The sequence below is a fragment of the Bipolaris maydis genome (genome assembly GCF_028858645.1).
Source record: "Bipolaris maydis strain C4 unplaced genomic scaffold PSV08scaffold_2, whole genome shotgun sequence".
NCBI classification, from domain to species: domain Eukaryota; kingdom Fungi; phylum Ascomycota; class Dothideomycetes; order Pleosporales; family Pleosporaceae; genus Bipolaris; species Bipolaris maydis.
Genome location: NW_027093858.1, coordinates 2,122,058 through 2,148,017, shown reverse-complemented (window position 1 = coordinate 2,148,017; position 25,960 = coordinate 2,122,058). Strand labels below are relative to the sequence as shown.

At 53.9% G+C, this 25,960-nt stretch overlaps 8 protein-coding genes across 8 annotated transcripts; 5 read left to right on the top strand and 3 right to left on the bottom strand.

The window, feature by feature from the left end:
* Positions 1–729: 729 nt before the first annotated feature.
* PSV08DRAFT_384511 (uncharacterized protein) lies at positions 730–3,927 on the bottom strand. The gene has a single exon (XM_014228834.2). The coding sequence runs from the start codon at positions 3,735–3,737 to the stop codon at positions 852–854; it is 2,886 nt and encodes a 961-aa protein (XP_014084309.1). The 5' UTR covers positions 3,738–3,927; the 3' UTR covers positions 730–851.
* A 736-nt stretch (positions 3,928–4,663) lies between these two features.
* On the bottom strand, positions 4,664–6,924 carry PSV08DRAFT_216101 (major facilitator superfamily domain-containing protein; the record flags this gene model as incomplete). Its single annotated transcript, XM_014228835.1, has 3 exons — positions 4,664–5,849; positions 5,898–6,769; positions 6,882–6,924. 3 exons carry the CDS (start codon positions 6,922–6,924, stop codon positions 4,860–4,862), a joined length of 1,905 nt encoding a protein of 634 aa, XP_014084310.1. The 3' UTR covers positions 4,664–4,859.
* A 1,355-nt stretch (positions 6,925–8,279) lies between these two features.
* Positions 8,280–9,386, top strand: PSV08DRAFT_368318 (uncharacterized protein; the record flags this gene model as incomplete). The annotated part of the gene is made up of 1 exon (XM_014228836.1): positions 8,280–9,386. The coding sequence occupies one exon, from the start codon at positions 8,280–8,282 to the stop codon at positions 9,384–9,386; it is 1,107 nt and encodes a 368-aa protein (XP_014084311.1).
* A 547-nt stretch (positions 9,387–9,933) lies between these two features.
* On the top strand, positions 9,934–12,267 carry PSV08DRAFT_384503 (cation transport protein-domain-containing protein; the record flags this gene model as incomplete). Its single annotated transcript, XM_066093436.1, has 2 exons — positions 9,934–11,501; positions 11,575–12,267. 2 exons carry the CDS (start codon positions 9,934–9,936, stop codon positions 12,206–12,208), a joined length of 2,202 nt encoding a protein of 733 aa, XP_065949822.1. The 3' UTR covers positions 12,209–12,267.
* Positions 12,268–16,010: 3,743 nt separating this feature from the next.
* On the bottom strand, positions 16,011–17,465 carry PSV08DRAFT_384501 (uncharacterized protein). Its single transcript, XM_014228839.2, has 2 exons — positions 17,263–17,465; positions 16,011–17,206 (listed from the first exon to the last, which is right to left on the bottom strand). Exons 1-2 carry the CDS (start codon positions 17,389–17,391, stop codon positions 16,379–16,381), a joined length of 957 nt encoding a protein of 318 aa, XP_014084314.1. The 5' UTR covers positions 17,392–17,465; the 3' UTR covers positions 16,011–16,378.
* A 1,294-nt stretch (positions 17,466–18,759) lies between these two features.
* Positions 18,760–19,830, top strand: PSV08DRAFT_384498 (uncharacterized protein; the record flags this gene model as incomplete). The annotated part of the gene is made up of 3 exons (XM_066093435.1): positions 18,760–18,861; positions 18,914–18,929; positions 19,205–19,830. 3 exons carry the CDS (start codon positions 18,760–18,762, stop codon positions 19,828–19,830), a joined length of 744 nt encoding a protein of 247 aa, XP_065949821.1.
* A 51-nt stretch (positions 19,831–19,881) lies between these two features.
* On the top strand, positions 19,882–21,658 carry PSV08DRAFT_359158 (uncharacterized protein). Its single transcript, XM_014228840.1, has 6 exons — positions 19,882–20,184; positions 20,313–20,724; positions 20,833–20,880; positions 20,937–20,969; positions 21,023–21,106; positions 21,173–21,658. The coding sequence occupies exons 1-6, from the start codon at positions 20,180–20,182 to the stop codon at positions 21,215–21,217; spliced, it is 627 nt and encodes a 208-aa protein (XP_014084315.1). The 5' UTR covers positions 19,882–20,179; the 3' UTR covers positions 21,218–21,658.
* A 3,289-nt stretch (positions 21,659–24,947) lies between these two features.
* PSV08DRAFT_359157 (uncharacterized protein) lies at positions 24,948–25,960 on the top strand (the record flags this gene model as incomplete). The annotated part of the gene is made up of 2 exons (XM_014228841.1): positions 24,948–25,505; positions 25,595–25,960. The coding sequence occupies 2 exons, from the start codon at positions 24,948–24,950 to the stop codon at positions 25,886–25,888; spliced, it is 852 nt and encodes a 283-aa protein (XP_014084316.1). The 3' UTR covers positions 25,889–25,960.

Sequence of the window (25,960 nt, the reverse complement as noted above, 5' to 3'; positions counted from 1 at the left end):
CTTTGGTTAATGGAATGATCGCTTATACCACTTGTGTTTTTTTTGTTTGATTTTCTTCCTTCTGGTGGTGTACGATGGTCGTGTCGCTTCTGCGTTTGTTGATCTGAAACATCACGCGCTGTTGTGGATATCGATAGAAAATATATATTAGCTTTCTGGCTGATTGAACAAACTGTCTTCCTCTCAGTGTGAATTCGTGCAGTCGTCCTTAGATGTGCAGTTAAGCCTTGTTTCTTTTCTTTTGTGCTCGAGCTCCATAACGCTCTTTAATGCAACCGTGACAACCCCCCATTCTTTTGCTTTTTTTTTCTCTTTCTCTCTTCCTCTCCTGCAGTGCAAGTCAGCCTAGAATAGAAATGGAAGAAGAAGAAGAAAAAAAGACTACTCAAGTCGTTTCATCGTCTGTCCCCCTCCCCCCGCATGCACGTTGCCCAGAAAAAAAAAACAAGAAAACAAGCATCGTCGATCTCCTCCCCCAGAAAATCCCATGTATTCTATTTTCCCACAAAAGTGCAAACGAAGGGTATCTAACGTATAACTTCTCTTTCTCTCCATTTTGTCGTCGAGTAAGTACTACCACCCAGGAGTACTTTAGTCATGCGCCGTAACACATCTTCTCTCCTCTTCCACACTAGTCAATGCACCCCCCCCCCATCTAACAATAAAGCAACGCGAGTGAAAAAAAAAACAAAAAAACGCAAACAGAGCTCAAGATATGGGTATATACGTAAAACAACCAAAAACAAAAAAACACCCTATTCTATCCATCAGTCATGATACTTGTGTATGCCACCTTCGCTTTGCAACCTCGATATATATACATGCCCTTGTGTCCACCTTTTCACCGATCATCACATAATGACACAATGCGTCTTCCTCTTGGCCTTCTTTCCGTCATCTCTTCCTTCTGAATCTGCATTTTGACGAGTGCCCATTCTCGAGCCACCGCCACCCCGTGCACCAAGCGACTGTCCCCGAGTCTGCGCTGCTGCGGCTCCGTGTGAAAAACTGGCTGCATGGTTGGCAAGCGGGGGCGCGCTGGTGGGCAATTGGTGGGCGGACGCGAACCGCTGCTGAGTACTTGTCGGTGGGATTAGCGGTGGCAGAGCGGCCATTCTTGGGTCCACGGTGGCTCTTGTTGATGGCGAAAAGTTGGGGTAGGGAGCAGGAACAGAAGCGTTTTGTGGAACGGGCCGGCGTTGTATCTGTGGTGCGGAGACGCGACGGGAGCCTGTGTTTGCTGGACCGGATGATGATAGCGAAGGAGACGAGTAGAGGTCGTGGTTGGCATGCTCTGAGGCCGGATTTCTTGCGGGAGCTTGGTGGAGAGGAGGAGACCTGTATGTGAATGTTGAAGGCACCGGGTGTGCAGAGTATGACATTTGACTTGCTGATGGGCGTACCGATGAACTTCGTCGACTTTGCATTGGGTCCGAGGGATGTGGAGCGGGATACGTAGACGGATGAATGAGAGTCGGTCTACGGCCTCTTTCCTGATCTGGAACAAAGGATGTGTTACTCGAGATGGATTGCTGGCGTTGCTGGTACGGATGCATGGGCACCTGTGAAATGCGTACAGACGTATTTGGTAATGCAGAGACAGGAGCCATGGAAGACGATGACTGCACACTAGGCGCTCGTGGCACTGGAGGCGCGTCGGGGTGGCTCAAGCTAACACTTTCTGCTGCCGCCGCTGTAGCAGTGTAAGCTGGAGGTGGTGGCACCCAATTATCCGCGTCGCTCTCGTGAGGTAGCTCTCGGTGTCCATCTGCGCGACGGTACTCCAGGGGCCTGTACGGCAAGGACCGTAGATGACGTCGGTTGGCAGGAGATACAGCTGCCACAGTAGCAGCTCTAGCCAGTGACATGTGCGACCTTGGCTGTTGATTGTCGTATGGGATTTCAAACATGGCCTGTGCCTCCTCTGGCGTCAATTCTTCAGACTCGTCCGTTGTTATCACCGGCCGCGGCGCGTGCTGATTCGCCGCAGAAGTATTTGCACGTTGTACAGGCGTGGATCCAATTCTCGAGTTTCTCCGCGATACCGACCCGTTGCGGTCCTGAGCCCTACGTTGGGCAATGGTTCTGGTCCGTACCAATTCAACCTCGCGGTCAAAGTCAATCGATCCCTCCGGTAGCATCTCCCCAGGACACAGCGGATCGAGGTCATATTCTGTCTTCGATGGTGTTGGCAGAACACTTCCAAGAGGTTTCGTCTTGTCAAAATCGAGAACGATAAGTACTCCCTTTGATCCCAACGGCGCGCCAAGGACTTGGTCCTCGTCAGGCACTGTACTCGAATTTCCAACAGCCACAAGTCGTTGGACATTGGCGTTCAGCCTGACCCATCTCAGCACACAAATCTCTTGCAACGTCGCCGCATCGCCATTCGGTATCGGGATACAAAAGCAGGGCTGGATCGGGGCTTCCTGTTTCGATTTTTCCTTTGGTTGGTATTCCCAGCCAGGGACTTGGTAGATCCATATGTTGGTCGTGCCCTGGATGCGTAGAGCGACAGCTGCGAGGTCAGCATTGGGTGATACCGCAGGCATAGCGTCGTCGACGAATTCTGAACGAGTCCAACGTTGGTGGTCGGGAAGAAACATTTTCCTTTGTGTGAAGCGCTGGCAGGCGATGTCGTAGATGCCCCAAGAATCCTCTTCTGCGTTAAAGGCAAATAGTTCGCTGAATGTGCCAGTGTCTGCGTCTGGGAGAAGTGTAGCCTGCCGCGCTATCCTCGCTGTCTCTGGAAACAGGACCGAGCCCGTCCATGCGGCTTCGGGTGGTTGTGGTATTGGCTCCCCCTCCTCGGTGAGGGGCCCGTCGTACAAGCCAGGCAGAACAAACAAGGCAGATCCATCCGACTTTCTCGCGTATCCCGTGATGAGCAGAGTCCTCCCGTCATCTGAGAATTCCAGCGCATCTCCTGCAGGTCCCGAGAGCGTACGTCGCAGAGTTTCGGGTACTTCAGGACCAATAGCTATGACCTCGATACCGAATTTGTTCCCCGTTATGAGTATACGTGCATCTGGGGAGACGACAATGGAGCTAGCCTCGTGTACCAGCATGACAGTCCGCCTCTTCTTGATCTGGTCGGTTCCCTCGCCATGTATCTCGTAGAGGTCGACTTGGGAGGGCCGCGACAGGACGGCGAGGAGGAAGCCATCTTCGGTAATGTCAATGGCAATGGGCTTGCGTTTGACTTGCAGCGTCCGGGCCCACAGGCGTGGCAGCTCAAGAGTCTTGATCAGAAACAGATTCGAGGCAGAGTAGACGGCCACGAATCCGCCCTTGCGCGAGACGTTGACGTCAAAGCTGTCGGGCAGGGCAGAAGACGATGCCGTGTTGGAGACGAGTTCGAGGAGCGAGAGGGTAGGGTGAGCACAGGGTAGGGCTGTGGGTGGCGTCTCGGGACTGGGTCGGTCGTCGTAGGTGGTGGCCGAGGTCATGGCCGTCGAGTGGGCCGAGGACGAGAGGGCGTCGGCGTTGACAACGGAAGAGGCCGAGAGCAACGTGTGCAGGACATCATCGTCGGTCGAGTCTTCTGAGCTTATAGAGGCCGCGGGGGCCCGTTGTTGGTATGCCGCCCGTCCTGGCTGGGTGGTGGCGTCATTGGCAGTGAAGGCGACGCCCTTTGCTCTGCCCTGGGCGGCCGGCGCCCCCGTCGTCGTGGTCGTGGTCGTCTTGGTCGTGGTCGAGGGGGCGGAGGTGTGGAGATGGTCGGGCATGCCCACCATGGTAGGCCCCGTTGCGCGTGCCTGGGCCGACAATGGACGAGGGGTGGTGAGGAGCAGTCGAGGGGTCTGGCGGCAGGGCTCGGGTCAAGTAGGGTTGGAGGCCATGGCCGGCCTCGATGTCTGCGTCGGTCGTCTAGCAATGGCAAAAGCAAGTTGCGAGCATGGCGATTATCAGCAGGGCCGGACGGGGGAGGTCGGCCGATGTCTATCGAGTTGTGGATGTGTGCATTGTATGGCTGCAGCAGCCAGCCATGTCGGTCGGAGGTCACGTTGCTGCATTCAGGCTGGCTGCCCGTGGCCGATCTGCCGCCAGCACGCTAATGCCAACACGTCCTTGTGTGATGGCGGCGGCGTGTGCTATTTACAGCAACACCGGCGCGCCGTTGGTGGCCGTCGACTCGTATCGTTGCACATGGCGCACCCTCTGGGTTGCTTCTGACCGCCACCGCAGCTGTCCCGTCTGCACATTGCATGCTACTTTACACACTGCCCCTCGGCCACATGGCACACTGCACCCCTCCTGTGTACATACACACCCATCCGGCCACACACTGGCAGCGCTCCAGCCAGCTCTCCCACGCGCCCCGGTGACGGTATGCTGCAACTGCAACCCCGGGCTGGCAGCTCGCCTCTCCTGTCCGTCTGGTCGTCGACTGCTCCCCGGGCCCCGCCTAAGCCTGAGGCTACCCACCAACCCCCCTACACTTGCAGCTGGAAACGCGGGACAGGCCTGGCCTTGCATGCTCTGCCATGGGATCCCTCGCACTCCTCGCCGCCACAAGACCTGCCGCTCGTTCCGTAAGCTTTTCTGCCTGCAGCCGGGTGACGCTGTTGCTCATGCATACTTAGCAGCGTCCTGCCCATGCCCTTTGCTGCGCATGCTGCAAACGAGGCCCCTCTATACGCGCCATACGCTCCATTGTACGTGTGTGTTATGCGACGCCATGCCGCCCTCCCCCAGGGCCGCCCGTCTGCCATGTCCTCGTGTTCGATTGTCAGCCGCAGCTAACTAAGCATCTGTAACCCCGCCTAGCCCCATCGGGCAACAATCTGGAAGACCCACTGAACTATATCAAACGCCAAACTCCAACCATCCATCCATGCACCACCACATGCATCATTCTATGCACCTCCCCAACTCGCTCCTCCCCCTCCAATCCCCGTGCTGCCCAGATTCGAACTGTATCGCCGGAACCCGATGCCCATACCGATAGGCACTGACGATCGTCTCCGGACTGCCCGTCTCCTGCTCTGTGAATGACTTCTTGCCGGCTCCAGGCCATGCCCCACCCATCTTGGTCCCCCATGCTCTCCTCCACCATCCTCATCGTCTGATGCCATCCCAAAGCTCGATCGTGTCGTCGTGAGGCTCAGCAGGTTCGGCGGTTCGCCCAGGTCTCCAAACTCAGACTCGGACTGCACTGCATCCTCGCGACCCTGTAGCTCCGACACCCTCCCATTCTCTACCGCACATTCTTCCTCTTCTTCTTGCACGACCTCGACGGTGTTTTCCTCGTCGTCAATGTCGGAATCGTCGCCGAAACCTTCTCCTTCGACCAGCCATAATGTCGGGATACACGCAGCAAATCCAATAATAGATAGTGACCAAAAGGGCACAATCACATAACCGCGCTTGACGCCCCACGTGAACAATCCGCCCGCCAGCGTCGGCCCGGCCGCCCTGCCAACAGCACTGAAGCTTGTGGCCAGTCCATTAATCGTTCCCAACACGCGTAGACTCGGCGCGCTATTCGTGAGCATGATGGTGCTCGTCGGGAATGCAAATGTACCCGCGACTCCTCTAACCACTAACAGCAACACCATCGCAATCTGCCGCGTAATCGGGTCCTGAATAAGCGACAAAAATGGCGTCACAAAGAATACCAACGGGAACATGATAAAGGCGATGCGGAGACAACGGAGCACGCCAAGATGGCGAGCAATGGGTGGGAAGAGCAGAAATTGGCATAGCGTGCTCGAAATGGCAAAGAGCGTAAAGATGAGACCAATCCGGCGCGACTCGAGACCAAACCCCCCAGCAAACTTGAGCGGGAGCGAGACTGCGGGATCAGAGTCGAGCTGGATAGGGTGATGCATAAATACGGGAAGCAGCTACAGGTGGTTAGCAGTGGTAGACTGACTTGTAAAAAATGAACTTACCTGATCGTATGCTTGACAGTACAAGGCTAGCAGCGTGTATACAACCAAGTTGATTGATGTTTGAAATGTCAGAGCATCTCGAACTGACGGCGTCTTCTCCTTGGTGTTCTGTTTCTTCACGCGAGGCGAAGCAGCTGCTTCAGCGTCCACTGCCTTCTGTCGGCCAAGAAGAGGCTCATTCTCGCCATCAAGACCCTTTCCCTCTGTCTTCAAACGCAACAGTTTCCGCACAAAATAGGTGAGTCTGGCGCCGACCCTCAGTCCTAGATCCGGCTCGTGCTTCTTGCTCTCTAGCGTTTCCCGGAGAAACAACCAGCCAACAACAATCCCTATGGTAAAGAATATGGCGGCGGCAATATTTGGCAAAACGTAGGGAAACCTTTCCAGAAATGCGGTACCTCGTGGTTTCCGCGGATCTACGCCCAGCGGATTCGCAAGCGCACCGCCGAGGGTAGGTCCAAATGTTGCGCCCACAGTCCATACGAGGGGCATCACACTGAAAGCCCTAGGCTGCAGCTCTTTCCACGGACACAATTCTGCCACGGTCGTTCGCAGGATGCCGACATTTCCATTCGAAAGACCCCCCAGAGCGCGCGCCACCAACGCCATGGGCAGATTGACGGAAAAGCCCCATAGCAGCATCGTCCACATGGTATTGAACAGGCCAAACAGTATAATTGGTTTCCTGCCATAGCGATCCGATGCCGCGCCCCAGAAGAGGCCCGTAAACGCCTGACACAGGGAAAATATCGACGACGAAATACCAGCCCATCGCGCAATGTCGTTTTTGGGGATACCAAAGGATTCCATGAGTTCAGGGACGTACGGGAAGACCGAAGTCAAGGCTATAGGCTCGGAAAAGCGGCATATTGCTACAGTACCGCACACGCACAAAGGTCAGCGACAAAGCACATAACAGTTAAATTAGAATCGCGCGCGCATGCAGCATTTACCCCAAAAAAAAGTTTGAAAAAAAAAACGTACAAAGAATGACCAGTTGTTTAACTGGTAGCCGGTGTTCTGTCATGACGGCGGTGATTGCGGTGTTGGCATGCTACTTGTGCTCCGCTAGCTAGCTTAACTAGCCTAATCTCAAGGGCAACCAGAGAGAGAGAGCGCGCGTGAAAGAGGAGAGAAGCAAGACTGGGTAATAAAAAAGAGAGAGAGAGAGAGAGGTGTAACAGTCATATCGCCAAACATGGATTGCGCGGTGTCGCATTTGCTTTGAGTCGGCCGCTGCCGCCGCCGCCGCCGCCGCCGCCCGTTCGTCGCCCCGTGACCCATAACCATGAGTGGCTTAGTCCCGCGCTGTCATTGCGGGGTGCAAGCCATTTTGACAGGGCGCCTATCTGACGGTGTGAGAATAAGGATCGAGTCACCCCCCGTCGCTTTGCTATCGAGCTTGTTGGCTTGCTTTGTCATTCCGAATTCCGATCGGACTAGAAAGATCAATCATGTCGCACGCACACACCCCTCGTGTTTGTCTATTCTTTTTGCTTGTTCGCGTGATTGCGGTTTACTGGCGTTTTTTTTGCGATTTGAATGTGATTTGCTGTTCATTCACAAGTGGTTGGGGGGCGGGGCTGAGGCTACGCAATATACGTTGCTATTGCCGGAGGAGAAATGCGCCGCGCGTCTGCAATGGAACCGAACCGCGCCAGGGTTCAGGTACCTGTATTTGGTGTGTGTATGGTGGAGAAGGAACTCCACTTGGTGGTGCTTTTTTTCTTTGCTCCACTTTGCGCATTTGCTTATCCGGTGCCTATAGCACGCAAACACAAGCGCTTGCCGGATTGGAATAATCGGTGGTCCTAATTTGAACGTTTAGCGATGGAAGCGGTGAGAGGAATAGAGTTTTTCGTTAAGTGATGTTGGTGATTGTGATCGGGTGAAACGCCTACCTTTGGCTAGGCATGTGAACATGTTTACATGTGATTGAATAGTTTGCAAGTAATATTACAGCGAGGGAGGCTAACTTCCTAATGGGAAATTCTTCGCGCAAACTCCTGTCTTGTTAGTCTAACTACTTACTCCACGGGCCAATCAGCGCATGTGCATTTTACTGTTCTTACAAAAACACGCCTGGGAAAGCTACCTGGTAATAGTATCCCTCGTATCACCCGCTTGAAGCCATGGTGCCTCTCTCACTACGAACTCATGTGCAGCTTAGTCTTCCTCTCTTAGATTGTACTCTATCTTGACTACCTTCCAGGTGATATTCTACCTGCTTGAGTCTGCCACCAATTGCTTCTTTCCCTCTTCAAAACCTAATCGTGTTTTCCACAACTTGCTTCCTCAACTGATTATATTGATACTTACACTTCTGTCTCAAAGCTCAATTAAGACTTATACGTCTAACTCCTCACAGGCAGCATTGCAACCATGGGTATCCCTACGACTACAGCCCTAGGAGCCCCGCATGAGTCGGTCTGTAAGACTGAAACTACATCAGCATCATCATCTCATGAGACTGGCGGTACCCGCGCAGACGAAGGCGAAGCTGGCGAAAAGCCCAATCACACAGTCTCCAACGATCCAAAGCAAGATGTGACCCAGACACAAGCCAAGAAGAGATTCTGCACTTTCGCTGTGAACAATGGTCTTACCGACTCACCTGGACTCCCACCAGAGTTGCGGTTAATGGTCTACAAAGCCGCGTTCCCTGAAATGGACCCATTTCTCGTCTATGAAAGTCCTGATGACTATGCAAAGAACAAATTAGTCTTCATTGGACCTATCGGCCATTGCGACCATCACGCATACCTTCTCAAAGACCCAATCCTGGGAGACGTAGTGTGCGCACGTTGCGCACGCGCACCGCCCAAGAACGATCGGCTTCGAGCGGCACTGGGAAGTAACTTCGCCCGTGATCCGGTTACTCGTTTAGAGTTTCTCACGGAGTACGTACGCCAGGTCCAGTTTTGTTGCAAACCACGTTATCATCACCATCATGACAGAGATCACCGAGACCTACAGCAATTCTTATCCATACTTGCTGCGTCAAATCTTATTGAATCATTCAGATATCTCACCATTCTAGTCCCTTGGAATGGAGTAGGGACTAAGCACACACCTCTTCCGAAATCTGACGCAATCTATATTGCTTATGTTCTTACCATCTTATATCGCTATAAGCCAAAATGCGAACTGACATTCTATCATTACAATACACGGATCCTCAGGCGGTTACTCGATCGTATAGTGGAGCTAGGCCAAACAAATCCTTTACGCCATAGAATTGGCAACAGCGATCAAGGCTCCAGATCAAATTTTGCCGATTTCTCTAAGGCGAGTGGCGATCTTGTTAGACAAGACGAACTACTGGATAAATTGAGCAGGCGTCTGAAAAGAGATGTTTTTAGAACGCGGAGAGCAAAAGCGGAGCATAAGTACGAAACACTCAAGTATCCCATCGATTTTAGCAAGTGGTCAATCTGTGGCAAGCAAAGGTGGTTTTTGGAAATTCCAAAAAGCTTACACGCTTCATAAAATCTGACGTGCTAAATTCCAGGTAGCTGATCTTGTAAGCACTTTCTGCTATTGACACGGGCTGGGTATTCTGGAAGCATCACGGTAATCATTGGGAATAATTAATTTATGGTAACATTTCTTCCAGTGTATATAATATAACTCCAAAGTAGTTGATCAGTTATGCCAACTCTGGAACATCAAGGGCCAAGGAAGTATGTGTGAATGGGTTATGAACGCAAGTTGAAATCAGTACAAGCCAAACAACCACTAGCAGCGACGTCACGAATTACGACGTGTCAAAAGTCAATTACACGAGCCAATCACAACAACTAGGGACCTGATGAGCAACAAAAAGCCTCTTGTCTGAGGCGGCTATTGATTCGCTTAGGAAACACGCTACAGCAAGTGACATTAAGTGACATCATCAACGTAACCCAGCCAGCAGGTTAGCAACACGGCTTTCCAACAACAACAACACATCGACGCCCTGGACCGGATGATACCGGAAACGAAACTTAGTGGCTTGGAGCGACAGTACAAAGGTAATTGATCTGGACCGCCGACCATGAGTTCGTCCTGGCAGCCACTTGACGGCCACGACGACACGGACGAATCAATCATGACAGATCCACTGGAAGAGTTACAGAGCCCGCGGAAGGCGAAAGACGACTTCATCAAGTACATGAAAAATGAGGTGTTCAGATTGAACTTTTATCGCGCACACATGCTATACTTTATTGTCGTCATCTTTCTCTCCTCACTGGTTGTGTATGGTCAAGGTCGTGCCGATGGGCCGAAAGAACTGGGTAGTGCCCATATCACGTACACAGATGCATTGTTTCTGTGCTGTAGTGCCATGACTACAACAGGTAATCCCTGTCATACTAATCGATTGTATTCACCAATTAACGGCGAGACAGGTCTCAATCCAGTTGATCTCGGCCCGCTATCTGGCTACCAACAAGCCACTTTTGCCATTCTGATGATGGTCGGCAACATACCGTTTGTCTCCGCAGCCGTAGTCTTGATCAGACGAGCCTTGTTCCGCAAGAAACTAGCAGATGTCGTCAAGCACTCGCACACGATGCAACGATTAGTCCAGGATATTGAGCAAAATCACCAATCAGATCAGGTTGAAAATAACAGCAGCAGTAGTAGTAACAGCAACAGAGGCCTACGACAAAGGGCAACAGTATCTCAAGGTCATCAATCTCAAGGCAAACAATCCCACAAACAGGGCCCTTCCAAAGCAAACATCAAGCCCGCATCTCGCCAACGCAGCTACCACTACGAAGCAGGCTTCGGCTTCATGCCCACACCCTGGGAAACGCAATTCGCACAGAACCTCTTCCACCGCTTCATCGACTTCTTCGCCACCGAGCTAAAACCCGAACAGCACGACTACATCTCCTTCAAACCGCACTTGGATTCCAGAGGCCGCTTCCGCGACCTAAGCGAGGCGGACCGCATGGAGCTCGGAGGCGTCGAGTATCGCGCTTTACAAGCCTTACTACTCATCTTAGTCGGCTACCAAGTCTTCTGGTATCTACTCGGCATAACCTTCCTGCTCCCTTATGCTTACAGAGACAATATCAAAAACGTGCTGTACACGGCCCAGCCAGAGCAAGGCATCCATCCGGGCTGGTGGGGCTTCTTCGCAACAGTCACTGAGTTTGCAAATGGTGGTCTGAACATATTGAACGCAAACTTTATCCCTTTTAGCGGGTACCCCTATGTCTTGCTCGTCGCTGCGGCCGTCGCTTTCGCGGGCCAGACGCAGTTTCCCATTCTGCTTCGCGTCACCATTTGGGGGCTCAAGAAGTTGGCGCCCACGCAGTCGCGGTTCAGGAATACCATGGAGTTTTTGCTGCAGCATCCACGTCGCTGCTTCATCTATCTTTTTCCCGCTCGCGAGACGCTGTATCTGTTCGTCACGCAGTTTGTGATTGATGTTACGGCCTGGCTTTGCTTTGAGATTCTCAACATCGGTATGCCGGATGTCGAGGCTCTGTCGACTGGCACGCGGATTCTAGATGGGCTCTTTCAGGCAAGTGGACTTAGGACCAGTGGAGCGTACATCATCTCTTTGACCTCTCTTGCTCCAGCGTGTCTGGTTGCATACCTCGTCATCATGTGAGTTTGCTGCAAATGCGCGATGATGTTTATATACATTGTATGCTAACATCTATTTCTTCGTTTTGCTTAGGTACATTTCGATTTATCCAATGACGATGACATTGAGGAAGACAAACACGTACGAAGAACGATCCATTGGGCTGGAAGAGAGTGGCAACAGTGCTACTAGTGTAGCCTCACACTTGCAGAAGCAACTAGCCTACGACATCTGGTTCCAATTCCTCGTCTTCTTCCTCATCTGCTGCATAGAAAGACGTCACATCCTCAATGCCGATCCCGGATTCAGCATCTTTTCTATATTGTTCGAAGTCACATCAGCATATGGCACCGTCGGTCTAAGTCTCGGTGTCCCGGGTAAAAACTACAGTCTCTGTGGCGACTTTGCCAGCTTAAGCAAAGTAGTGTTGCTATTTGCCATGCTTCGCGGTCGTCATCGAGGTCTGCCTTTTGCAATTGACCGAAGTATATTATTGCCAGGTGAAGAGCTCATGCACCGCATGGACCAAGAGTACAGTGCCAAAGGTACCGAGGACCCGCAACAGGAAGCTGAGCTGAGAAGGGACATTGAGAGGAGCGGTGTGAAGACGTTGGACAACAACGGAAAGGGGGAGCAAGACCCTGGGGATAGGAGACACTCGCAACCGAATAACCACACTGCTTGCGAGTCGTCGTCGGCGACGGTACAGGCAGAGTCAGATCCTTGATGATGATGACGACCACTTGAACATGCTCAGCCACCTTGAGTTTCTTGCGGCATTACTATCGGTCTAACGTCACACCGTGCGGTACCGACAACGAGCGTATAGTGTATTGGATCCGGGCAGCGCAGCTCCGTGACACACAGTCCTGACGACTCCTTATTCAGCAGTCCACACGTCCCCCTCCCCCCCCCGCCCATGCCTTGCATGCATACCGTGGACGGCCAACTCTGATTGCTACGTGTAAAACACGTCACGGATTGTCGGTCCTCTTTCCCTAACAATGCTTTGGTCGACTGCAATTTTTCTAAGTAAATAAATCGGATATGACCGAAGAGCGCCACAGCAACATGCGTGGTAAGATGACTTGATGAAGGTGAACCTGTACTTTGTTCATGCAAAAATCCATGGGCGCGAGCCATCAGCCTTACAAGGCTTGCAATCCATCGTGCGTGTACGAAGTTAGCAACGAACATTTATGCGCCTTGCAAAACTAAAAGGCGCCAGCCCGTGCAACAAAAGAAAGCAAAATAAAAACAAGAGTGTTACTGTCCCCACTTGACGTCCTTCCAACCCCAGTTCGCATAAACGCCGCTTGAAGCGCTCAGACCCTGAATCTCCACATGGACGCCCGACACGTCTAGTCGCAGACGGGCGACACCAAAGGGACCCGACAAAGGCGCAAGGACTGCCGGAGTGCAGATCCACATTCAGACTTGGTAGATGCGCCGGGGCGCGAGGGACATGGGGATTGACTCGTTGGAGTGGGAGGATCAAGGGGGATCAAGGAGGATCGGAGTTCGATGGAAACAGTGTCCTGGTTACAGGGAACAAGTGACAACCACATTGATGGGCTGGGAAATTGGCTTTCCCGCAAGTAATCTGCCGTATCAGCGAGTCAGATTTTTGGGGGGACCAGCCTGTGGCGTTTGGGGATGTGCGTTGGGCAATGACATCGGGGGTGAGGGAGCAGCGGACGGGAGATGTGCACGATGGTTCGGTAAGTCGAAAATGAGGTGGCTTTTTTTGGACAAGGGGGGTGGCCGGGGTGGTTGTCGGTGTGTTTGGTCGAAAAGAACACCATACCTCCTTCTAGAATGGAAACACACGATGCACACGACCCACGCTGACGCCATGGGCCGTGGAAAAGGAGGCGACCTTCTAGATGGTCGATACGAGAGAGACAGATAGACGCATGAAATGCCATCGTATAACCAATCTTGCGGACCCTTGATTCCTTCTCATCGCATGCGCAACATGTGGGAAATTTCAAATCCAAGACGGAATGGCCGAATGCAGCGATGAAGCAACAGATTCACCGAGAAAACCTCGCCTTCCACGCCTTCCCAGCTTGTGTGGACCCTCCTCTTCAGCTTCTCTTTCTTTGCTCACCGGAAGCACCAGGAACAGGACAACCGAGGGATAAACACGATGCCCCAGAAAAGCAAGAATGCTACCTTGACGTAGCAATCTATCGCTGGCGCAATGATAAAAGTAGTAGGGTTAACCTGACTTTAGCGGGCAATCGATTAGGGCACGGCACTGCCTCTGTTCATACCGAGCGATCAACATGCCTAATTACCCGAAAGGGTTCACAAATCCCCCCCTTCCCGCAAGGAGACATGGTAAATACATAGTTGACGGCACAAAAATCGTACGATTTTTCGAGATTTTTTTTGGTGACTTATTGGGCTCTAGTGCCAGCGAGTACCCGCCTTCCGATAACGGTGAGTTCCGTCTCGCGTCTGCGGGAAATGCGGGGAATCGCGTAGTAGTGCGTGCCGAGAGATGTGGAAGGAAAGAGGAAAGAAACGCCGTTTATGGTCGGGGTGATCCTGAGGCTGAAGGGTATGGTGAGCCTCGGTACGTATTGTTCTAGAAGTTTGGACAGGAAGGTAGAGCACCATGTTTACTATGAACTCGTATTCCAGTGGCGATTGTTTTGTGCGCAAGTCAAGGCGGGCCGAGGAGGAACTGGTGCGGTGTGAAATGTTTCATAGCCATTCTGTATACTTGGCTCGCGACGAGGGATTGTTTTGGTGTCGCTATTTTGATGGATTTCCCCACTTTGTTCGTATGCAGTGGATGTGTGTAGATGAGGGGAGGATGCGATGCCGCTGTGCATCGTATAGTACCCGTTGCAGGTCAGGAAGATAGCGTGTATCAAACAACATGTCAAGAAACCCCCACACGGCACCGCGGGAGGACAGGCGAAGAAACCGGACCATCGTCAGCCCAGCAAATTAAGCCCTCACGAGTCCCCAAGCCCCATTGGCGATAGCCGTTGCGGGATTGCGGGGAGGGCAAAGGCGGATACATGGATGCGAAGTAACCTTTGTTTGGCATCGTTTGGAACAATGTGTGCGGGGCGAGGACGAGGACCCCCACCCCCAACTCACTGTACTTGAAACATTTGAGCCAAACGGTGCGTTCGGCGCTACCCGATTCTTTTCGGCTGACACGCGCGCGCAAACAATTGCAGCAGCGCCACCAGAGTACGAGAAGTGAAGGGTTTCAGTGTAGCGGGTGGGTGGGCGAGAAGAATTGGGCTGGAAGGTGATGGTGTTTTGGGGTTGAGGATGAAAGGGGGAAAGCAGAAGCAAGAGAGGTTTGTGAGGAGGAAGGTGGGGCCAGCAGGTGCAATGGAGGGCCGAGATGAACCGGTCGTGTTGTTGTGGTTGCCATTTGTTTATCTGAACTTTATCTGGATGTTCTTACTTACCCTTTTTGGTGGCTGGTGTGCTTGCGCCCCATGCGCTGCAGAACTCAGGAAATGAAAACGTGTGCACCTAAGTGAACGCTGTGGTGCGCGGGAAATAGCCTGGGGGAAACAAAGGCGAGAGCCGGAAAAGAAATCAAGGCCGTTGTTGACTCCTGCAGGACGGGAGGGGCACTAGTTGTTTTGATGTTTGATAGACACAGCGACCTGTACTTTTTTTCGGAGATTAAATTGTTTGTAGTGTCATTGCTTTCAATCAAACAGATAGACGCAAAAGTAAAGAGATATCAAGATACGGAAATGCGGAGGAACCGCACGGGGGATAAGGCACGTGTGCACGGCCAGCTTACCCCGTTCCCGGCGGTTGGGAGTTTCTTTTGTTTGTTGTTGATTGTTCATTTGACAATGTTTTCTTTGGGAAAGAGCTAGTAAGAGATGGGTGGGGTACGTAGCCGCCGAGGATGCATCGCGACCTTGGACGAGGACGGACAAGAGTGAAGAAGCTGGGCGGTGACAGATGCGTAGTAGGGACTTTGTGCCATAACAAGCATGCCTGCTCCCCTTGTGGTTCGGCGATTTCCCCGACCTTTGGTTTTGTGCAACATGGGGTTATGCACGACGCGTGCATTTTGTTGAACGCGAATGCGAATAAGTAATTTTGCAATGCAAGCAAGCGCCGATAATATCACAGTGTACTATACGTCTTACCCACTTGCGACTTCAAAACTGCACGCAAAGGATTAATGACAGGTTCACAAATCCACAATGTCGAGCATGGCGGCTGGCAAAATGTCAAGCGCTAGTAGTAGTCCCGAACACCTGTTACAATATTCTCGCTTAGTGCCCTCGAAATAACAAGGTATGGGGCTTAAGCGAGATTATCAGGGTGACTACAGTCCAATATCGCAAACAATGCTAGATGATAATATATCTCCCACATTCATAATCAAGACAATGTGGTGTTAGCGCCACAGGTTCACAGCAAGCGGAGAAGGCGTTCATATGGAAATTTTTGTTCTAGACCTGGGGTTGCGCCACACGTCTGGATGCTACATAGCTGTCTGACGCTATATCCACAATTGTAAAAAAGACGAGACAGTTGCAACGCCAGAACACCCGCTCTATCCAGTAGCCAATAAGGTACCCTTGCAATAAAGACAAAGAAAAGTGGAAAACAGTGACAAATCCCAGAGACGTGAATGGAAGAAGCTCCGCCCCAGCCAGACCAAAGCGAAACGCGCGCAGTGTCATATCAGAAGATCGCATATACCATGCCATGCCTAGTTCAACTGAGTGGTAGAGTAGGAGAAAAAAAGAACGCATTGATTGAATGGAGAATTAATGAAAGTAAAGAAATGAAAGCCGTGCTAACCCATAGTATGCATATTCCCAATGTGCCTAAATGCCAAACATGTGTTTTATTATCGTGTACAGAAGCGTAGAGGCAGTAAACCAATCTAGTTCCTGTCGTCGTTGAGCAGGCTAGCAATGGGCATGTTATCCCTTGGGGCAGAGCTCCAAGACCTTGGGCGACCAGAAGAGGGGACTGGCATGGGGAGAACATATGGCATGCGCTCCGGAACAGAGATAGCGCTAGCGTTGTTTTGGCTCATGGGGCTGTAGTGCTTGGCTGGCTCGCTCTGGGCAGGGGAGGCATAGGACTGGAAAGGAGCAGGCTTGAAGACGGGGTTGTGCATGATGGTACCGTCAGGTGAGGCATCAGGCGTAGGAGGGCGAACGGCGTTGGAGCCGCTGCGCCAGATCTCCTCGAGCTGGGCAGGGGAAACATCCGCACCGTAATCAGCAGCGACAGTAGCCCAGAATTGCTGGCGGCGAGACTCGTAGATGGAGCGAAGGCGATCGGTATCGACAACCTTTGGCTGGTGGGCAACCTCGGTGTTAATGCGGAGACCGTTGTATGGCTCGGGCGAGCCACAGGGGGTAAGAGTGCGAGGCTTGGGGAGGAGAATCTTGTGCTGCGAACGGCCGGGAGAGTTGGATACCGAGCCAGCACGGACATGAGGGCTGCCTGTGTAGCTCATAGGCGAACTGTGACGAGACGACTGGGAGTAGGCATCCTGTTCGGCGACCATGCCATAGGCAGCAGAAGTGCCGGCGGAGCTGCACGAAGTGGTTGAGGAGACAGAGTTGTTGCGCTTGCGGCGGTGGCTACCGTGAGAGAGCTGGTGGTAGTGGAGGCGGCAGGCGAGCTCAGTCTTCTTGAGGTGTGCGGCAATGTGCTTGTAAGGCATCTTTTGCATGCGGGTTTGGAGAAGGTAGTTTTCCTGTCTGATGTTAGAAACGGGAGGGGAAGCTTGATAGGCATGAACAAGGAGCTCACCTCTTCTTCAGACCAGGACCTGTTTCCACCGGCCGACATCTTGCGAGCACGAAGGTTGGAAGAATCGGTAGGGGACTGGGAGTTCATCTCTGGGAGAGGAGAGAGAATCTGGGGCTGGTGGTGAAGCATGTTGATGGTTGAAGAGTTGTCGTAGCTGAGGAGCTGGCGAGATGATTGTGTTTGTAGAAAGTGGTGCTGAGTCGTCTTGTTTTGAATAAAGAAGTCTGTTCGCGGTTGATCGAGTCTAGCTCTGAAAAAGAAGGTATTATGCCGTAAGGTCAAGTAGATTGCACAGCAATGTTGATTAAGTGAATGTAGGGCAGCCCAAACCAGTGGGGATGTAAAAGAGAGTATTACAAGGCTGCTAAGAAAACAAAAGACTGATTGCCGATTGAACAGATGCGGTTGAGGCCTCGAAACTTGGGGCAGCCGAGTAATTATAGAGTTTGGACACAGGACAGGAAACGGGATTGTCTTGCAGGTGGCAGACTAGGCTGATGAGGAGAGGCAGTCTCTGACATTGGCAACGTTTTCAAACCGTCGCTTCTGCTACTCGAATCTTGATCGACGGTATGGGGCATGACGGGCGTTCGTAGCCAGAATGTTTGGAAGAACCTTGACACGAGACATGTTAAGCCGGAAGGGGAACGGACTTGTAGTCGCATTCAATGTTGATGCCTGGGGCCCTTGAGCAGGCGAGTGGGGCGCATAACAGAGTGAGCCTCATCCGTGTTCACGGGGCGAGTTTCAAAACCGCGCGCGTCGGACTTGATGCAGTTTTGACGGAGGCAATGGTTTGACGTTGTTTGGCCCGCAGGGAAACAAGCAGCGCCCAGAGCGTCGTGACGGCGGGGACTAACCCAGAAGACGCAGTGACAGGGTATGTAGGGGACGGTGGCCCGAGCGGCTTCGCCAATGGCGTCGAGGGGAAACATGGGCCATGGAGGATCGGCGAGGTTTGATGGTAGCGATACGGTTCTTCTTGACTAGTTCCATTGACTGCAGTTGTCAGACAGCAGGTCGCGAGTAAGTCGAGGGCAAATGGGGGAGATTGGGGGGGTGCAGACGCAACATGGACAGGCGGTGATGACGACGCTGTGTGAGACGAGCGAAACGAGAGCAAGTTCGGGTCGAGGGGATTCCGCTGTGAGCATCAACAGATCAGGCAGGCATTTCAGGCGGAAGCACTTGGCAGAAGTGGCAGCGACAGCAGCGATGGGCCATGGGCCGGCCGGCGACTAGCGACTGGCGGTCAGTGGCGGGGCCAGCCTGAGCGGTTCTCTCAAACACCTGTGGCTTGTGGTGATACTGGCGCTGCGTCAGGGCGGCTGGAGCTGACGCTTGGCTGGCATGTAGACCAGCAGAGGCGAGCGTGGAGAGAACGGTTGATGGCCTGGTGGCAGCGACAGCATGTCTGAGGCAGCCTTTAATTCCCCCGCATTGCCCACTAACTGTGTGCTTTTTTCATGTGCGAGGGCTGTTGGTGTTTGGTGAGAAATGGCCGATGGCCGTGCCGGTGCGGGCAAGACTGGGGTGGGTGGAGTGGGTGAGCGGCTGCTCACACAGGGCAATATGTGTGAGTGTGCGGCGTCCATGTGTGTACGTACTAGTACGGCAGGTACAAGCATCTACCTGACTTGGATGTATGTAGGCATCACGGACATACAGTACGTTCTTACATTGCGGGGGGGGCCTTGTATGCATGGCGAGAGTGACGGCGAGAGTGACGGCGAGAGTGACTGCGAGAGTGACGGCGACAGCGACAGCGACAGCGACAACAGGATAGCGACAACAGGATAGCGACAGTCGGCGGCGTCGGTTCTGTGTGACGCTCGCTGGCTAGCTGGCTGGCTGGCTGGCTGGTTGGGCCCATGGGCAAGCAGCGGCCATGGTGTTGATTACCGATGAGGGCCCGGCCCATGCACGCTACGCGACCACCCAGCCCAGCCTGCCCCGCTTCTGGCCAGCGACTTTTGTCTACCGCGCTTCCCTGTGCCCAACGTCGTCGTCGTCGTAGTCGTTAGTCGTGATCATCGCCAACCACCACTCGCTTGCATGCCACCACGGCCTGCGCGTCACCTCCCACCCGCCAGGCCATGGCTCTGCTTCACACGACATGCACTCGCTCTGCCTTCTCTCTCTCCTGCCACTACTCACATACCCAACATGGCCCCGCCCCCATTCACCCACTCACTCACTCACTCACTCACTCACCCGCCCGACAGCCGCAAGACGCCATGCCGGCGCCGTCATGCTGCTCCTGCTGCTGCACCCATTAGTACATACTATCAAGTCCACGATGCATGCACCTCGCCTGTCACGCGCTGCCCTCGCTCTCCCTCTCTCCCTCTCTCCCCCGCCCTCGCAGCATCCATCCATCCTGCTGTCGCGGTAACATTGAATCGCCAGCCACCTGTTCATCTAAGCCTGGCCCCTAGAGCCGGCTACCCCGCTTCTTGTCTGCACCGCGTCCCCGCGTATCTGTACTTTGTCCTCCACCATGACTTCACCTACTCACATGTACCCCCTACCCACCTGCCCCCCAGCGCCGCCGCCAACCCCCGCTAGCATCCGCCCACTCAACCTCACTGCCTCTGTCTCGTCCTCCACCATGCTGCCACTGCCCCCCTCCCATTCGCCAGCCTCCTGCCAACCTGACCTCCTTTGTATTCCTTGTACTTGATCAGCGCTCGCTGCTGCAGCCGACCGCCCTACTTGGATATCATGATGCTTTGCTGCCTTTACTCTGGCCGTCGTACTCTTTGAAGGCAGTTCTCCAAGCTGTAATATAGCGGCATGACACTGCTCGACATAGCCTCTCCTCGCGCTCTCCAGTGAAGCAGTCTTGTGTCGCGCCGCCCCCGAGCCTGGCTAACCTCTTGTCCTCGTTGACTCTCGTCTCGTTCCGTCTGCCGCCATGTCGTGAGTCTCTCCAGCAGCCTTTGCCCGGCCCCGGCCCCGGCTGCAAGACCTTTTTTTGCCATTGCATTCTTGCTTTGCCGTTTGCTCTTTTTTTTCCCCGCGTATGCTGACGTCGTGGCTCCCGACAGCTCCCCGCCCTCCACCAAGCGCAGCTTGAAGCCATCGCCAATGACCACCAACATACCCCCGACAGCTCGTCCTGCTCCACCTGCCGACCTGCCCACTCTACACCCGGCCGCCTCGTTGACTGCCCCGGCTCAAGACACCCATCTCGGCCCTCAGCAGCCACTCCCTTCTCCCACCAGCCGGAAGCGCAAGTCGGTCACACTCGGACACTCGCACGAGCCCATGGCCGGTGCGACAGAGAGCAGCGTAGAAGCCCACGCAACCAGTGCAGCATTACCCCCACTCGCTCAACCAGACACTGTCCAGGAACCAAAGGCCAAAAAGAGTCGTACCAACACACCATGGACCCCAGCCGAAGAATTGCGACTCAAGCAAATGAGAGATGCGGGCAACAGCTGGAGTGAGATTGCAAAGGTGCGCCATGCCGTAGTCACTGCTTCCCTTTTTAGCTCTTCACTCCAAATACACACACACGCACGGCGCCTGCCAGACGTACCAAATGACTGATCGCGTGCTCTATAGACGTTTCCGCAGCGAACCGAAGGAAGTGTGAAGAAGCATTGGTACAAGGTAGGAAAACAAAGCCAGTCCCCGACCGTCGCGCTGCCTCTTTGCTGACTTTCCAGGACATGCACTACGCAGAGTTCGCAGAGGATGAAGTGAGTTGTGCACCCGCTGACATTGTCGTGCGTGTATGCTGATGAGTAAGAAGAGCGCCGCGCTGCTTGCCGCCATCAAGGAGTATGATGCCAACAAGTGGAAAGTTATTGGGCAGAAGGTCGGCAAACCTGCAAAAGTACGTTGCGGCCTGTTTCGCGTCCCCGTGGACAAGCATCGACTCTGCTGCTAACACGGACACCAGGCATGCGAGCAATACGCAAAGGAGAACTTTGGTGGCAAGTATTGATGGACCCATGCCCACCGTCCGTCTGCATGTTCCCGCTTGCTCGTACGATGCGCCAGGTTCATGACGATACCACCAGCTTTCTTCTTCTCTCAATCTAGCTCGGCCTGCACACAGCCGAGGTAGCCATCCGTCTGTCCTACTTGGTGTTTCCGCACTCTGTTTTCTTGGGCAATGGCGTACCCCAGGATTCCTTTGTCTTTGATGATTTACACAATGCTTGGGTGTTTTCGGGGCAACGTGGCCAAGTTTATTTTGGGGGAGTTTTTTTTGGTTCCTCTGGCTCTCCTGTCGGAAGAGGGCTCGGCAAAGGGCTTGCGAGGGGTTGTCCCAATCCCGGACTTAGTATCGGCCATCCTTACGTATGAATGGCCTACCCATGGCAATATGGCGTGTCAAACGTGGGGAAAGGGCTTCGCAAAAAGAGGTCATCACTGCACTGCTCATTGGTCCGTCCTGATTATGTTTTTGTTTCATGTCAGCATATCGCTGGTTTTGCAAACCTGCAGCAGTTCAACCAAATGTTTCGACACCTCGCCACACTTTGAATCCTTTGCCTGATTCCTGCAAGTTGCCGCATGCCGATCAGCGTGTTCTTATGCTGTTGTTGGCACACGCACACTCATATAGTACACACACACACACACACACACACACACACACACGGACACGGCAGCCCGCCTTCAAGTGTGCCACAAATAGCCAACTGCGCCTTCAACAAAAAATGGACCAATTGCTCGTGCAATCGGCGGTCGTGTTGACAATCTCTGTTGCAAATAGCCACGTGTAACGGGGGCCGTTACCAGACAAAGGCTCCGGCTACACTACCGAGCCAGTTCAGTGGGTGTGCAAGTGGTTGCACTCCCAAGGCGCTTGGGAATGGGAAGAGGTCCGAGTTCTTTTCCCCTCCTCTCTCTTTCTCTCTTTCGCTTGTCCTTCTGTTTCCTTTTGGAAACTGTAGCAGCTGCAGGTGGGCAGAGGCCCGCCGGTGTGAGTGAGCGACTGGGGGTTCAACTCAGTCGCCCACCATGTGCCGCAACTCGCAGTCCACCTGGACTCGACGCCCTGCACGCGCTCCGCTCACGAGACAGGCTGGATGACATGAGGGTCGCGGATGGGGGAAAGAGTGCTGAACGAGGGCGAGGGCGAGGGCGAGGGCGAGGGCGAGAGTGAAGTGGGTTACATGGTGCGTCGCGTCGAGCCTATAGTTCACAAAGGCCCGCAACAGCCTAAATGGATAATGCGCCGCTGGTCGAGTACTTGAAGATTGGCAGGCCATAGCTAGGCCTGAATGTCAACGGTGAGGTCATAGCGAGGGCTGCATAGGCAGGGAGCAGGGAGGACCCAGGCGCGGCCAGGGGTGGGTGGGTTTGTAGAGTGCAGCCTGTAGCAGGCCCATCACGTGCATGAGGGTGGATTTGAGAGGCGAATGCGAGGGTGAGCAGCGTGAGGAGTGTCGTCTTCCGGGCAAGGGCATAGCCGTCAGGCGCGCAACCCTTTTGGGCGACCCACGATGCCCCGTCAGCGCCATCCGCCCTTCATCTCATGCATGCGGTCGAGAGATGAGATGTGTGTATGCGAGGGGGCTCGGGGCGGGCAGATCGCGGCCGGCCTGAGTAGCGAGCGAGCAGCGCCAAGCCTGCGTTGTGCTGTCGCTGCTGCTGTCGCTGTCGTTCCCGATACTAGCGCGTCCAGGTCCGAATCAATTGCAGCCGACGTCGACTCACCTTCTCCCCCACAACGCCTCGCTGCCGCCATGCTCCCAACCACCCAACCACCCCAACCTCGCCAGCTACTGTCTCAGGTATACTAAGGACTAGCACCCGGCACATCAAGGCAGCCAAAAAAACAAACCGAAAAACTGTCACCGGTCACGCAGCGCCGGCCCGCTTTGCTACTGGCCGTTGGCAACTTCCGCACGCCTGCTGGCTCTCGGCAGCGTGCCCGAAATGCGTCATCTGGCGCGGGCGTCGGGGTATTCTTGTGGCTGGTACCATTTGCAGTGTACCAGTCCCATCTCACGGGGGGTGACGAGGCGCATATAGGACAGGGTCGCAGTGTATACCTTGAAACGGCTTACGCATGAGCCAATCTGAGGCCGGCCATGCCTATGCGTTAGAGAACCATGACCAAAAGGCCCTGCCCATCGCTCGGTCCCACTGCTTACAGGCGGGTGCTACGGCAGCGTGAGTGCCGACAGAGACAAGCCCATCCTGCCTGGATCAAAGCTTCACGTCTTTGCAAAGCTCCGTCATGCTCAACCAGTTTCTGCGGTCGGCCAAGGTGCTTCCAGGTATGAAGGGGGGGACCCTCAGTTGACGCACCGGCACCGGATGCCTGAACATGGCCGACCATCACATCCACCACCATCCAGACTTACATGCCATGACCATGCACATGCCATTACACACCGTTGCCCGCCTCCTCATCCTCCTCCACCACCACCATGATGACCCTGGCAGGGCCGCTTGACGCATTCGCCCCCGAGCAGGTCCCGAGCGCTCCTCCCGCGGTCCTGGCTGTGTGTCTGCTGGGTAGACTCTGTCTCATCAATCTGCCATACACCTGCTCGGTGGTGGCGCTCCCCTTTCGGCAACTGCCCACTGTGCCCCTGCCGTGTCGCTAGCCGGTTCAGAACATCCTCAATGCACATCTCCTGGCCACCACGCTGCGCCAGGATTCGTCGTGCAGAAGCTGCAACGGTGCTGGAGATCTTTCTTGTGATATTCTAGAAATAAACGACATGGCATGGACCGCGCACGCCCCGGGCCCCGCTGGCCCCCGCTGGCCGGCCAAAGTACCTCATTCCCACCTCATTTTGCAACGGCAGCCACTCACCACACGAGCCAGGCAGCATTGCACTCGACGAGATCGTGTGCCAGGCCCCCCTTCCCCTCGGCAGGCCTGGTCATTGATCACCGCATTATGCTTGACGTAGAATCAGTTCCTGGGCCTTCCCTACTAAGCTCATTTGGTCCTTCTCAGGAACAGAGCGTCTCGTGGAGAGGACCCATTACTGTACATGCTTGGAGTCTGTGTCCGTGTGGCAATCGCACAAGACGGACCGGGTTTTTGGAGGGGAGATACTGCCCGACCTTGTTAATGCCTTCTGCCCTCAGGCACAAATATCATATAATTCACAGCCGTCCCCAACAATAACCTGCTATTCGTCTGTTCCCCTACAAGGCTGCAAGCTATAGCCGGCCACCCCAAAGCTTAACACACGCGATAACACTTTGTCCGATGGCGCGTTCCCCCAAGCTCTTCTTGCTCCAACATTTGTCAATATAGAAATATTGGAGATAACCCAAACGCGTGCGACACATTTCATCGCAACCACAATCCTTGACTCAAACGAGGCACTCTTTTTCATCTCACTCCTCCCTTTTTTTGTTCTTTTCTGGCTCAGGTCTCATATCGGCGGCCTGCCAGAGCGATTTTGCTCTGGTAGTCTCCATGCGTATTAGCAACACTGGCGAGTCCCTATCGAGGCCCTTTCCTCGACTACAGCGTACCAGGCAACGCTGGGGAAGAGCATCATATTCCGACTTCAAGCGTCGAACACTCCAATGTCCTGCATTCTCATACCGGATTGCCTCCGGGATACCATCACTCCTTCCTGCAGCCACACCCGTCTCAGACCCTTCAACATGCCGGCACCAGCTCCCACCCTACTTACACGGACATCGAGACACACTCACTACACCCAACCCATCTTTTGCGCCATCAATCCATGTCGCAACACTCTCCCTCATCCTACAATGTGGGCTATCCACCGCCCCAGCAAACCGCCGGACGCAAGCGCAGCCACCCAGACGACTTGCCGCACGATCTTACCCCAACCTTAGAGCAACAGCTCAACCCGTACGCACAAGCAACAGGAAGCGTCTCACTACAGCACGCGACTCAGAGTTATTCTATTCAACAGTATCCGCCGCCACCGCCCGCTCCTCACTCGACTCTTCCTCCAACTCACCATCACCATCTACCAAGCACTCATCGCAATAAGCGACACCACGCAATGGATGGCACGCCTCCCTCACCATCTCATCACCATGGTCCTCCTAGCGTCGTAGGTCAAGAAGGAATGCCCGCGCCTGCACAACGACCCCGCGGCCCCAAACTCAAGTTCACCCCCGAAGACGACCAGTTACTCGTCGATCTCAAGGAAAAGAAGAACCTCACTTGGAAGCAAATCGCAGACTTCTTTCCTGGCCGTAGCTCGGGTACTCTGCAGGTCCGCTACTGCACCAAGCTCAAAGCAAAGACCACGGTTTGGACATCCGAGATGGTAAGCTCCTCCTCCTAGTCATGAAACACACAACGTCGTGTGTGGCAAACACAAGCCCGGACATGCTAACCCCAATCGCAAAAAAACAGGTTGACAAGCTTCGCAATGCTATGCAAGAGTACGAGAATGACCGATGGCGTATCGTCTCGTCAAAAGTCGGGAGCGGCTTCTCGCCTAACGCGTGTAGAGACAAGGCCGAAGAGCTCCAGGCCATGGAGCTTGCTCAACAAGAGGCACAAGAGGACGAGCATTCACAACTTCAGCAACAGCAGCAACAACAACAACAACAACAACAGCAACAACAGCAACCACAACCACCACGCACATACACCCCGTCGCAATTGGGAACCGGCCCGAGTGAACCAGACGCAAGATACCATTGACTGGCCGACCATGGCTTTGGGGGCTTAACTAGTCAAGTCGAGGCCCTCCGTGCATGGTGAGAAACCCAACGG

What these genes read in the sequence shown, in the direction of transcription:
- PSV08DRAFT_359158 (XM_014228840.1), top strand. An exon ending in TGAAGAAGCATTGGTACAAG is followed by an intron (nt 20,881 to 20,936) that starts GTAGGAAAACAA and finishes CTGACTTTCCAG; the next exon opens with GACATGCACTACGCAGAGTT. An exon ending in CAGAGTTCGCAGAGGATGAA is followed by an intron (nt 20,970 to 21,022) that starts GTGAGTTGTGCA and finishes ATGAGTAAGAAG; the next exon opens with AGCGCCGCGCTGCTTGCCGC.
- PSV08DRAFT_384501 (XM_014228839.2), bottom strand. Translation starts at nt 17,391, where the DNA reads ATGCTTCACCACCAGCCCCAGATTCTCTCTCCTCTCCCAGAGATGAAC. An exon ending in GGTCCTGGTCTGAAGAAGAG is followed by an intron (nt 17,207 to 17,262) that starts GTGAGCTCCTTG and finishes AACATCAGACAG; the next exon opens with GAAAACTACCTTCTCCAAAC.
- PSV08DRAFT_384511 (XM_014228834.2), bottom strand. Translation starts at nt 3,737, where the DNA reads ATGGTGGGCATGCCCGACCATCTCCACACCTCCGCCCCCTCGACCACG.